The sequence below is a fragment of the Saccopteryx bilineata genome, chromosome 2 (assembly GCF_036850765.1).
Source record: "Saccopteryx bilineata isolate mSacBil1 chromosome 2, mSacBil1_pri_phased_curated, whole genome shotgun sequence".
Lineage (NCBI taxonomy): Eukaryota > Metazoa > Chordata > Mammalia > Chiroptera > Emballonuridae > Saccopteryx > Saccopteryx bilineata.
Window position 1 is genome coordinate 263491130 of NC_089491.1, and position 13320 is coordinate 263504449.

The 13320-nt window shown below is 44.3% G+C and overlaps 2 protein-coding genes and 1 non-coding gene across 6 annotated transcripts in view; 1 reads left to right on the plus strand and 2 right to left on the minus strand.

Annotated features, from left to right (window-relative positions):
- The window catches only part of RNF10 (ring finger protein 10), a 37723-nt gene extending 27273 nt beyond the window's left edge, over positions 1 to 10450 (minus strand). For all 3 annotated transcript variants that reach the window (XM_066260391.1, XM_066260392.1, XM_066260390.1), the window contains exon 1: positions 9831 to 10450. In XM_066260391.1, coding sequence (XP_066116488.1) covers positions 9831 to 9987 — 157 coding nt within the window. In that variant the 5' untranslated portion in view covers positions 9988 to 10450. The remainder of the gene's footprint in view (positions 1 to 9830) is intronic.
- Positions 1 to 13320, plus strand: part of POP5 (POP5 homolog, ribonuclease P/MRP subunit) — a 49591-nt gene that overhangs the window by 31290 nt on the left and 4981 nt on the right. The window lies entirely within an intron of this gene.
- Positions 8899 to 9065, minus strand: LOC136327661 (U1 spliceosomal RNA). The gene has a single exon (XR_010729836.1). It is a non-coding gene; the product is annotated as a U1 spliceosomal RNA (small nuclear RNA).

Sequence of the window (13320 nt, forward strand, 5' to 3'; positions counted from 1 at the left end):
AAATACGGAATTGGGCCCTGGCCGGTTTTCTCAGTGGTAGAGCGTCGGCCTGGCGTGCAAGAGTCCTGGGTTCGATTCCCGGCCAGGGCACACAGGAGAAGCGCCCATCTGCTTCTCCACCCCTCCCCCTCTCCTTCCTCTCTGTCTCTCTCTTCCCCTCCCGCAGCCAAGGCTCCATTGGAGCAAAGTTGGCCCGGGCATTGAGGATGGCTCTGTGGCCTCTGCCTCAGGCGCTAGAATGGCTCTGGTTGCAAGAGCCATGCCCCAGATGGGCAGAGCATCGCCCCCTGGTGGGCGTGCCGGGTGGATCCTGGTCGGGCGCATGCGGGAGTCTGTGTGACTGCCTCACCGTTTCCAACTTCGGAAAAATACAAAAATAAATAAATTAAAATACGGAATTGGCTGGCCTGTGGTGGCACAGCGGATAGAGCGCTGACCTGGAACACTAAGGTCACCGGTTCAAAGTCCTGGGTCTGCCAGATGGAGGCACATACAACAATCAACCAATGAACAGCTAGAGTGAAGCACCTACTTCTCGTTACCCCCCACTCTGTAAAATCAATAAATATTTTTTTAAAATAAAAATATGTAATTAACAAAAACATGTCTAGAAAATGTTAATGACAGTTACCTTTGGGAAATGGAACTTTCCACTTTTATCAGTTTGTAAGAATCACTCAGATGAGCTTTTAAGGGATTCCTGTGCTCAGGTCTCACCCTTTAAGATTCTGACTTCAACAAACAGAATTATTGTTCTATATACTTATTATTTCAGTAATTTTAAAAACTACTAACTAGAAAAATTATTTCTAGACAAGATTACCAATTTCTCTTATAGCAGACTAAACAAAATTCAAGTGAAGCACATCGGAGAAAAGGAAACATGAGCTGATAAACCACACTCCAAGTTTTGACAGCAATCACCTTACACTCAGTTTGTCAACAACATGGGATAAAAGGAAGAGGAAGGACATGCCATTCCTCTCCAAACCTAACCAAACTACCACCTAGGAGATAAGCTAATAGGTAAGATGCCAGCAATGCAAACAAAAAACAGATGGTCACACAAATAACTGCCAAGCTAGGTTCACAGTCCTACCAGTTACCTTGAGATCCCAGATAGGCAAAGTGACACTGTTACCAACTTTTTGAGTTAGCAACAGTTGTCAAACATAGCATCCATAGTATCAACCAGAAAGTGAGGCTTCTGCCTGACCCGTGGTGGCACAGTGGATAGAGCCTCAACCTGGAATGCTGAGGTCACCAGTCAAAACCCTAGCTAGCCTGGTCAAAGCACATACAAGAAGGAATCAACAAACAACTAAAGTGAAGCAACTATGATCTTGCTCTCTCTTTCTCTCTCTCTCTTCACTCCTCCTTCTAAAAATCAAGAAATAAAATCTTTTTTAAAAAAAGTGAGAGTGATCTGAGATGCTGAGGCCCCAGGTTCAAAACCCCAAGGTCACCATCTTGAGCATGGGCTCATCCAGCTTGAGTGCAGGCTAACCAGCTTCAGTGTGGGATCATTAGCATAATCCTATGGTTGCTGGCTTGACCTGAAAAGGTCACTGGCTTAAAGCCAAAGACCACTGGCTGAGTCCAAGGTCACTTGCCTGAGCAAGGGGTTACTGGCTCGGCTTGAGTCCCCTAGTCAAGGCACATATAAGAAGCAATCAATGAACAGCTAACAAGCTGATTCTACTCATCTCTCTCCCTTCCTGTCTCTCCCTCTCTCTGTCTCACTAAACCAAAAAAAAAAAAAAAAAAATGAGGCTTCAGATATACAAATTTTGCCTTGCCCTCTTCCCAAGGAATTCATTTATAATAAGATTTCAGAGGGATACAGAATCCCGGCTAACTATCCCATGAGAACAAATGAGGCTTTATGAAGAGGAATATACAGAAAACATACTCCCCAAACCTCATTATTCAAGACTGTTTCAGATGATCCTGTATTTGACCCTGATGCTTCCAAGACAAGCACCTGATAGCTTGCACAGATTTAGGTAAAGCCAGATTCTATACTTTGAGGGCTCAAGAAAGTAAGCTGGAACTTAGCAGAAGGGTTGCTTTCATTTTAGCTACTTATTACCACACTGGCAAGGAAAGAGTTTCATAATCCTTACAGAACTGCTCTCTGATGGAGAGAGAAGTGATATTTCTAAAACAGATTACAACAACTGACCACATACAGATTTACGATTTTAGTTGCTAAAATCAACTCCCTCATCTTGTCTTCCATTTACCTAAAGGTATGAGGCCAGACAGCTCAAGTGAGAGGCTGGGCCCTAGCCCAGCTCAGTCAGAGCATTGTCACTACATGCCAAGACTGTGATCCCCGGTAAGGGCACATACAAGAACCAACCAACGGCCCTGAATGGATAGCTAGGTTAAGTATCATCCTGACATGCAAAGGTTATAGGTTCAATACTTGGTCAGGGCACATACAGGAACAGATCAACATTTCTGTCTCTTGCCCCCTGCCTCTAAAATCAATAAAAAAACAAAATTTTTAAAAAAATTTTAAAGAATCAACCAATGAATGCATAAATGGAAAACCAAATCGATGTTTCTCCCTCTCCCTCTCTAAAATCAATAAATACATTTAAAAAACAAACAAATTAAAGTGAAAGGTTGGCTCTTATCTCTTCATCCAGGCAACAGGCAGCTCAAGACTGAAGGTACAGTCAGGCCTGGAACCGAGAGATAAAATTGAGAGTACAGTTTTGGAAACGTTTTATAGACAACTTGCCAGGATATACATGTAAATAACTTTGGGGTAAAATTTGTTCTCCTTTCTCTTATAGGAGATAGTAATGAAATGATCTGATTTAATTTTTGGAAAACAGAATAAAAGTCAAGTTAAGTTCCTGGGATAAACGTTCTCTGTTGAAAATTTTAAATTTCAAAGTGCTGGTTCTAAATCCTGGCTACACAAGAGTATCACTTGCAGACACTTTTTAAGCTGTGGATATCAAGACTCAAGGAACCAACCCAGATCAAAAGAATCACTAGGGAAGGACATCACACATCCTTTTTTTTTTTTTTTTTTTTGTGACAGAGACAGAGAGAGTCAGAGAGAGGGATAGATAGGGACAGACAGACAGGAAGGGAGATGAGAAACATCAATTCTTCATTGCAGCTCCTTAGTTGTTCATTGATTGATTTCTCATATGTGCCTTGACCGGGGGCTACAGCAGACAAAGTGACCCCTTGCTCGAACCAGCGACCTTGGGCTCAAGCTGGTGAGCCTTGCTCAAATCAGATGAGCCCGCGCTTAAGCTGGCGACCTCAGGGTTTTGAACCTGGGTCCTCCACATCCCAGTCCGATGTTCTATCCACTGCACAACCACCAGGTCAGGCCATACATCCATATTTTTAAAAAAGGTCTTCAGGAGATTCTAATGCATAGCCTTCCAAGAACTACTGTCAAGACATATTCCAAAAGGGACAAGACTATTAGTTAAATGGCTCAGATCCAGAATTGGGGATCCCAGAATCAACAAGAGACTTGAGAACTTAACCCAGTGTCTCAGTTACTCTACATTTCCCTAACAGAAAATTCTCTACGAACAACTGTAAGTATATCTCAGTCTCTTCTCCCCATTGCCAAATTAAAGACCTTAAATATTTCCATTAAATAATTTGGCATCATCAACATTTCTAGTTCTAGTACTAACAGGTGGCACAGCCTAGAGATCAGAATATCAGTTAAGAAGTTTCTGCTGCTGATTCATGCTATAATAATCACAAGCATGATGCTCACCCATCGCCCAGAGTGGTTGACAAGCACTTCTGGAGGGACAATATATGGCCTTACTACAAAGTCAATTAACAATTAAGTAAAACCACCTGAAATTAGTAATTCTGAATGAAAGGAAAAGAGAAGTGGTATTAGGACTGATGTATGTGCCAGTAAGTCACCTGCTTGCTAAGTGAATTCATACAAAGTATATGTATAAATATTGCCTAGGACTTAAGAATTCAGTTGGACAGCCTGACCTGTGGTGGCGCAGTGGGATAAAGTGTCGACCTGGGATGCTGAGGTTGCCTGTTCAATACCCTCGGCTTGCCTGGTCAAGGCACATATGGGAGTTGATGCTTCCTGCTTCTCCCCTTTCTCTCTCTTTCTCTTTCTCTCTCTCTCCCCTCTCTGAAAATTGAATAAATAAAATCTTTAAAAAAAAAAAAAAGAATTCAGTTGGACAAATCACTCTCACCCCTCTAGGACTGTTTTCTTGTAAGATTACCCTCCTCACAGTATAAAGCTTAGGAGAAAATTTCTGTGAAATGCCTCCCACAGTGCTTGGCACAGTTGCTATTATTATTTGAAGGCCTATTATTAATAAATATAAATTATTCCAGTCAAGAGCACCCACTAGACTGCCAACAAAGTCATATAAAGCAAGGACTTAAGCCAAAAGGCCTGGAAATTCTTATAACTTCTCTAAGTGGTTTTTTACTGAAGGCTTCAAGTCACCTCAATTTCCAAAGCCATCAAAACCTCCAGGTCCATTTACAGCTCAAAGGCATTCTTCAAGGCGATTACTACTAGAAACCTGGCTTCTGGTACCAGAATAAGAGGAAGAGTGTCAGGACAGTGCTTCATATCACCAACCTCAAAATAACTGCTTCATAATACCTGACCTTCCCTTAACCTCCACAGCAGTACCATTCCCCACCCAGTAGGATGGGGCAAGAGCCTGGCTCCTGGCCAGGGTCCAGTGTTTGCCCATAAACTGCCTAGCCTCTCTCTCACCTCTTTTTTACTTTCTTTGCTGTTTTTAAATCACTTTCCCCAAACCTCTTGGATTTCTGGATAGCCACTGTTAAAACATTCTTAGAACTGCATCTTAACTCTACCCAGAGCAAAGCTGTTGGAATATATCCAGAAAGGAAATGTTACGTAAAATGTTTGCAGCAATAAGCCAACAAAAAAAACCATGGTATGCCACTCTGACTGGAACGATCAAATAAATCCTGGTAGCCAAATTTACCTTTTCTTGTGTGCAGGAAGGGCAAATGTAAGCCAGTCGCAGGAACAAAGACTCAAGTATATTAATCATCTAGCTAGGGAGCAAATGACCATTTATGACACACATAGTTTAGGGACTAGAAACTAGAGATTCTTTCTTCACATGAGGTAGGAAAAACAGAGAGGAAAAGGAAATTAAATATTTAGAAATTGAAAAAACAAAGAAAAACTCTTGTTCTTGTTACTTGGACAAAAGAAAGGCAAATTAAAACTTTACTTTTTTTTTTTTTCCAAGAGAGACAGACAGGAAAGAAGAGAGATGAGAAGTATCAACTCATAGTGGCGGCACTTTTGATGTTCACTGATTGCTTCTCACATGGGCTGAGGGGCTGAAGCCAAGCCAGTGACCCCTTGCTGCTCAAGCCAGCAACCTTGGGATCATGTTCACATTGATGATACCCTGCTCAAGCCAGCAACCCACCATCCCCCTGCCACTCAAGCCAGATAAACCCATGCTCAATCTCAGGGTTTCTAACCTGGAACCTCAGCGTACCAGGTCAACACTCCACTGCGCCACCACTGGTCAGGCATAAGTTAAGTCTTTTCAAGTTACCCTTGCTGTTCTTCAACTCAGTACTCTGAAACTCAAGAAATCCTTTTAACAATTTCCAAGAGAATTAAGTTCATCAAAAGTTGAGTCAGCTTCTGAAAAACTTTTTTATGGAATTATGCTGAATTTGAGCCTACACTTTTGTTATCGCAACCATCTGGAAGTCACGGTAGAAGAGGTCCTGATGGCTGTCTGTTATGGCAGCACTCGTCTCAGCTTAATGTTCTGAAGGCAGCATATGCTGTTCCTCAATTCAACCTTTAAAAACAGTCAATACCCAGAGTTTTGTAAACCATTTTCGAATCTCTTCCTACTCTACCTTTGAATTTGTTCCTAAATGCAAGCAGTGGATTATAGATTAAGTACTATGTATTTCTCTACAAACATTCCTTTATGCTAAGGGAAAATATTATACATGGCTGCAGTCAGAAAAGTAGGCACTGCTCATGACAACTATGACCAAGCTTTCTAACAAATACACTAAACAAAAACTAATGCTGCCTGACCGGGCGGTGGCGCAGTGGATACAGCGTCGGACTGGGATGCGGAGGACCCAGGTTCGAGACCCCGAGGTCGCCAGCTTGAGCACGGACTCATCTGACTTGAGCAAAAAGCTCACCAGCTTGGACCCAAGGTCGCTGGCTCCAGCAAGGGGTTACTCAGTCTGCTGAAGGTCCATGGCCAAAGCACATATGAGAAAGCAATCAATGAACAACTCAAGTGTCGCAACGAAAAACTGATGATTGATGTTTCTCATCTATCCGTCCTGTCTGTCTGTCCCTGTCTATCCCTCTCTGACTCTCTCTCTGTCTCTGTAAAAAAAAACAAAAAAACAAAACTAATGCTACCTGAGGGCACACCTGCATATTTCATATAACCAGTGGCGGGATTTAGCCAGTTGACACCAGTTCAGCAGAACAGATACCTCATTTTTTTGTTGAGTTCAGCTAAACAGTTGTTAAAATGGCACTCATAATCAGGGTTCTCTCTAAGGAGGGCGCTTGGGAAGCCACCCAATGTGGAAATAAGTTTACATTCCTTACTCTTTTTTAACAGTGTATTCTAAGCACCTGTAGTAATGTTCATTCTGTCCATAGGTGAAAAAAAATGCAAGTGGGCCCTGGCCGGTTGGCTCGGTGGTAGAGCGTCGGCCTGGTATGCAGAGGTCCCGAGTTCGATTCCCGGCCAGGGCACACAGGGGAGGCGCCCATCTGCTTCTCCACCCCTCCCCCTCTCCTTCCTCTCTGTCTCTCTCTTCCCCTCCCACAGCCAAGGCTCCAGTGGAGCAAAGATGGCCCGGGCGCTGGGGATGGCTCCTTGGCCTCTGCCCCAGGTGCTGGAGTGGCTCTGGTCGCGACAGAGTGATGCCCCGGAGGGGCAGAGCATCGCCCCCTGGTGGGCAGGGGCATGCCGGATGGATCCCGGTTGGGCGCATGCGAGAGTCTGTCTGACTGCCTCCTGGTTTCCAGCTTCAGAAAAATACAAAATAAATAAATAAATAAATAGAACTAAGTGGAACACTGAGTTGACGCTTCTCTCTCTCTCCATATATATATATCAATGAAAAAAAATTTTTAAAGAAAAAACAAGCCTGACCAGGCAGTGGCACAGTGGATAAACCGGGGACATGGAGGACCCAGGTTTAAAACCCCAAGGTTGCCGGTTTGAGCACGAGCTCATACAGCTTGAGCGCGGACTCACCAGCTGGAGTATGGGGTTGCTGGCTTGAGCTTGGGATCATAGACACGACCACCATGTCGCTGGCTTGAGCCCAAAGGTCGCTGGCTTGAGCAAAGGGTCAATCGCTCTGCTGTAGCACCCCCACCCCTCAAGGCACATATGAGAAAGCAATAAATGAACAACTAAGGAGACTAAGGAGCCACAACGAAGAACTGATGCTTCTCATCTCTCTCTCTTCCTGCCTGTCTGTCCCTATCTGTCTCTCTCTCTCTCTCTCTCTGTCACAAAAAAAAACCCAGAAAGCCAAAAATCACTCTAGTCAAAATCAACCCGACAACTAATATACAAGTCTGTTTGAAGCGTTAACACTGAAATATTTGCTTTGGTCACACTACAAAACAGAATTCTGTATCATCCTGTGGGGTAATAGGAGTTAGTTCCATTAGTCAACATATTCAAAGTCAGGGTCAGCATGAGTAAAATACCTTAAATACCTCAGGTTTTGCTCTTGTTTTATTTTGTTTGGATTGTTGCAAACTTTCACCTGCCGCCTCACCAAAGAATAAACTTGACAGCATTATTGCAACTGACTCGTGACTTTATGTTAATGAGTTGAAGAGGAGCCCCAGAAAAATTACAGCAATTGAGAATTCAGATAGCTGGTGAATCAAAATCTTTTAACTTTACATCTGGGAATAGTGTGCAAAAGTAGTTATTTACTACCTATACTGAGAAAACAGTCAAACCACTCTTGACCAGTTCCAACACTGGCCTCAAAGACTGTCTACCCTCTATCTCTAAAGGGATCTGTGATAAAGCTATACATGTGCAAAAGCCCAAAATTAGTCTGCATAATACTGCCTGACATGGCCTAAGAGTACCTACTAATCCCAGCTTAGATACTTAAAGCATTCATTTACATATTATCTTGACAACTGGTCTCCACCTGAGTTCCATAAGCAGTCTCTAGAAGTCCTCAGCACCTCAGGTAAACTAGTTCGCTATATCCAACAGGCCAACTCTGAACTCAAGTCAGCTTTACAGTTGTTTTTTTCTTTTTGTTTTTTTTTTTTTTTTTATAAGTGAATTTTTTCTTTTTTTAATTTATTTTTTATTTTATTTATTCATTTCAGAGAAGAGAGAGAGAGAGAAAGAGAAGGTGGGGAGGAGCAGGAAGCATCAACTCCCATATGTGCCTTGACCAGGCAAGCCCAGGGTTTCGAACCGGCGACCTCAGCATTTCTAGGTCGATGCTTTATCCACTGCGCCACCACAGGTCAGGCTCTTTTTGTTTTTAAGTCAGCCATACAGTTATTTAACCTTAGAAAGTTTTAATCAACTGGACTCCAAATGTTCCTTCTGACACATTTTCCTGCTCCCACTGAAAACATCTTTCTACCACTGCTAACATAATCACAATACAAAAGACCAGAGATTATTATAACTCCAGACCTGCCAACTCCTAAACTGGCCTCTCAACGTTTCCTTCTTTAGATGAAAACTCCAACTTGTTGGACAGGTTAGTGCCTGGAGTGTCCCTAACAGAGGTAAAAGCCTAGCCTAGCACCTGGAACATGGTAAGCCCTCAATAAATGGTAGACTATTATTATCATCATGGTCATAATTTTTTTTTCAGGGGGAAGCGTGAACGCAGTCTCCCACTACCACAAATGATGCAGTCCAGTTTCCCACATTTGGAGAAATCGCAGGGGTCGTGGGCACATCTGGATTGCAATGCATTAGCCTCGACCTGGGAAAACCACCCTGGTGATCATGGGATTTCCCCTGCCAGGTAAGTATCATCATAGTCATAATTTAACATTGAGAGGCATGACTACAGAAATGACAAAAATCTTCCCTGTAAAAGAACACAACTGGAGCCTAACACAGGGAAATAAGTATGATGTGTATTTGGTGCATTCTAAATTAACTTATTTAATTCTCATTATCTCCACCTTTAAAGGTAAGGAAATTCAGACACACACTCAAGGTCTGTAAAACCTAAAAAGACTGAACCCAGAACCTGCGCCCTTAAACTCTACTCCACACTGAACAAAACTTTTCAAGGGCAAGTCCTCCTCAGTAGAGAGGGATGGCTCTGGTGCCAGGTTATTAAATAAAAGATTTGAGTTTGAAAAGTCTTTGGGCCCCACCCTCCCTATTTCAACTTGAACACTATCCAACCCTAATTCAACATTAAAGGGCAGAACAACTCAGGGTTGTCAGGAGCATAGACTGATGAGTCAGTCAACTAGGTAATAAGGCCTGCTGTGAGGCACATACTAGCTGGGCGACCTTAGCTTTCCTGAACCTCAGTTTCCTCATCTGCAAAATGGGAATAAGAATAGCACCTACTTCACAACCTGTTTCGAGTATTAATGCAAGAATTCAAGTAATCCACGCGGTTCAAGGCTCATTAAAAGCTAGTTGTAAGTAATGGGAACCATGGAAAAGGGGAGAAAGCTAAGAACCCTCATAGAAAGCGGAGCTTGTCCTTGGGTGTGACCCAGCAGACGGAGAGCGAGGGTCGGCCCCCCGCCCACCGCCGTGGCAACCCGCCCTCACCGCTCTTGGGTTTAGACTCGCCGGCCGGCCCCGCCGAGGCGGAGCGGGGCGGCTGCTGCCCTTTGCTGCTGCCCGAAGAGGCGGAGGAGCTGCTGGGGCCGCTGTTCTTGTCCATGTCGGAAGCTGTGGCGGCGGCGTTGGGGGAGCTCTGCGGCATCAACGGGGGCCTCGGCGGCGGCGGTCGGAGCGGAGCGGGCGCGGCAGGGACCCAGGCTCATGGCGTTCAGGGCCGGCGGGGGTCGGCGGCGGCAGCGGTTCTCGGCCTTCATGGCGACATTTTTCCCTGTTTCCTTACTCGGCTTCTCAAATTGGGAAGAGAAGCGGCGGGCGAGGCTGTGGAGCCCGGTGGCGGCAGTGACCAAGACGGAGGAAGAGGAGAAGGCCGGGGCTCGGAGGTCCGGGCCGGGCCTGGCGGGGCGGAAGCTAAGGGGGGGAGGCAAGGGAGGGTGCGCGAGCCCCGCCGGCCGGCCGGACACGCTCTCCCACCGCGGGGCAGGGGAGAGGGCTGGCTGTCTTGGTGTCGGGGACGGGTGTCTCCGACACAGCGACCGACACTCGCCTCTAGGCCGAGGCCGAGTTGCTCCTGGAATGGCGACGAGTCGCCAAACAGCATCTCGAAGAACCCGGATGGACTATATATATATGTGGAGGGGATGAAAGTGAAGCACTCTGGGAAATGTGGTTTTCGGCTTGCATCCGGGTCCAGGCACGTTTTTTCCCCTCGTTGTGTAAGGGCGTACAATATGATGGGACTTGTAGTCCAAGTTTTAGTATTAGCATGCTAGTAACGTATTGTATAATGATAAACACTACTAATAACGCATCCAAACATTGGAATGCCTGTAGAATTCCTTTATTGATTCATTGTTTAATGTATAGTTCTTACACTAGTATTAATATCAATTTATTCATGGCTCTTATTCTATCTCTTAATAACAATAAGGGCAAAACCTTACATTTAATATCACTTTACAGCCCTGGCCAGGTAGCTAATTTGATTGGAGTACCCTCCAAATATGCCAAGGTTGCAGGTTCTCCCCAGGAGGGCACGTGCAGGAAACAGCCAATGAATGCATAATGAATGGAACAACAAATAGATGTTTAAAAAAAAAGTCACTTTACAGCACATCCTCATACAATACTTAATTTCATTGTTAATAAATCATTTATTAATATTTAATTAATGTTTCATTTCATTAATAATTGTCATTCTGAGCTTATTAGCAGGCACTATGCTGTTCAGTTTATACAGATTATCACACAATTCTCATAATAACTTAAATTTACAGATGAGAAAATGGGCTAAAAAAGCTTAGATCATTTACCCATGGTCACAACTTAGCTATTGAGTAAATGTCTTCACTACCTATGACATAAGCAGCTATCCATTTTTGCAAATATGGACACTAAGAAACACATCATATCCATCTGTACTTTGGAAAATTATAAATTATGCACTCCAACCATAGCAGTTTGAGATTCAAAGGATCACATACACACACTATTAAAGAGATCAACAAATAATTTTCACACTAACCTTAGTTAGTTAGAAACCTGTTATATGTCAGACATTGTGCTGAGCACAAGGAATGCCTACATTAAACTACAATACATTAAAATTGAGGATTTTAATATACTCCTACTTTCCTAAGTTATCAGTAGTTAAGCAAATAAACTACAGTGGCTAGGCCTAGCTCACCAAGGAGAAAGCCACGCTCAGTTTGATACCAAAGATCATGAAGCCCAATGGTGAGAAGCTGGACAAGTCGTAGTCTGGCATTTCCCAGGCTCTCCTTGAGCTGGAAATGAACTTGGCTGTCGAGGCCCAGCTAAGGCAGCTGACGATAACAACTGCCATGGATATTGAAGTTAGTGGTGATCAGAAAGTTATTATAGCCTGACCAGGCGGTGGCACAGTGGATAGAGCGCCGGACTGGGATGCAGAGGACCCGGGTTCAAGACCCCGAGGTTACCAGCTTGAGTGCGGGCTCATCTGGTTTGAGGAAAAGCCCACCAGCTTGAACCCAAGGTCGCTGGCTCCAGGAAGGGGTTACTCAGTCTGCTGAAGGCCCGTGGTCAAGGCACATACGAGAAAGCAATCAATGAACAACTAAGGTGTTGCAATGCGCAATGAAAAACTACTAATCTCTCTCCGTTCCTGATTGTCCCTGTCTATCCCTCTCTCTGACTCACTCTCTGTCTCTGTAAAAAATAAATAAATAAAAATTAAAATAAAAAAAAATAAAGTTATTATAATCTCTGTTCCCATTACTCAACTGAAATCCTTCCAGAAAACCCAAGTTAGGTAAGTAAATTGGGGGGAAAAAAGTTCAGTGGGAAGGACATTGTCTCTTGCTCAGAGTTGCCTTAAGTCAACTGGAAAAAGCCTAGGAGAAATAAACAAAAGCATCCCAGAAGCCGCATGAGAATCCTAGTGAAACTGGATAGCAGCCAGCTCATAAAAGTTCATCTAGGCCGGACCTATGGTTACACAGCGATTAAAGCATCAACCTGGAATGCTGGATCAAAATCCTGGGGTTGCCCAGTCAAGGCACATATGAGAGTTGATGCTTCCTGCTCTTCCCCCCTTCTCTCTCTCTCTCTCTTGCTTTCTCTCTCTCTCTTTAAAATGAATAAAGTCTTTTTAAAAAATAAAAAGTTCATTTGGATAGAGCACTGCAGAACAATATGGAACACAAGGTTGAAACTTTTTCTGATATCCATAAGAAGCTCACAAGGATGTAAATTTTGAATTCCCAGAATTCCAGTTATAAAATAAAATGACTGAATACAGTGTGTCCATAAGGTCATGGTGCACTTTTGACCAGTCACAGGAAAGCAACAAAAGACAATAGAAATGTGAAATCTAGCCCTGGCCAGTTGGCTCAGTGGCAAAGTGTCGGCCTGGCGTGCAGGGGTCCCGGGTTCGATTCCCGGCCAGCGCACACAGGAGAGGCGCCCATCTGCTTCTCCACCCCTCCCCCTCTCCTTCCTCTCTGTCTCTGTCTTCCCCTCCCGCAGCCGAGGCTCCATTGGAGCAAAAGATGGTCCGGGCGCTGGGGATGGCTCCGTGGCCCCTGACCCAGGCGCTAGAGTGGCTCTGGTAGTAACAGAGCGCCACCCCGGATGGGCAGAGCATTCGCCTCCCTGGTGGGCGTGCCGGGTGGATCGCGGTCGGGCGCATGCGGGAGTCTGTCTGACTGCCTCCTGGTGTCCGGCTTCAGAAAAATACAAAAAAAAAAAAAAAAAGAAATGTGAAATCTGCACCAAATAAAAGGAAAACTTTCCCATTTTCTGTAGGATGATGTGGCAGCATGTGCGCATTCGCAGATGATGACGTAACACCGTGTATACAGCAGAGCAGCCCCCGGCCATGCCAGTCAATATGTGGATGGTACAGGAGAAAGTTCAGTGTGTTCTGTGGCTTGCTAAATTCGAATCTGTGACCAGAGTGCAACGTAAACATTGGTGCGTTTATAACGAAGCGCCA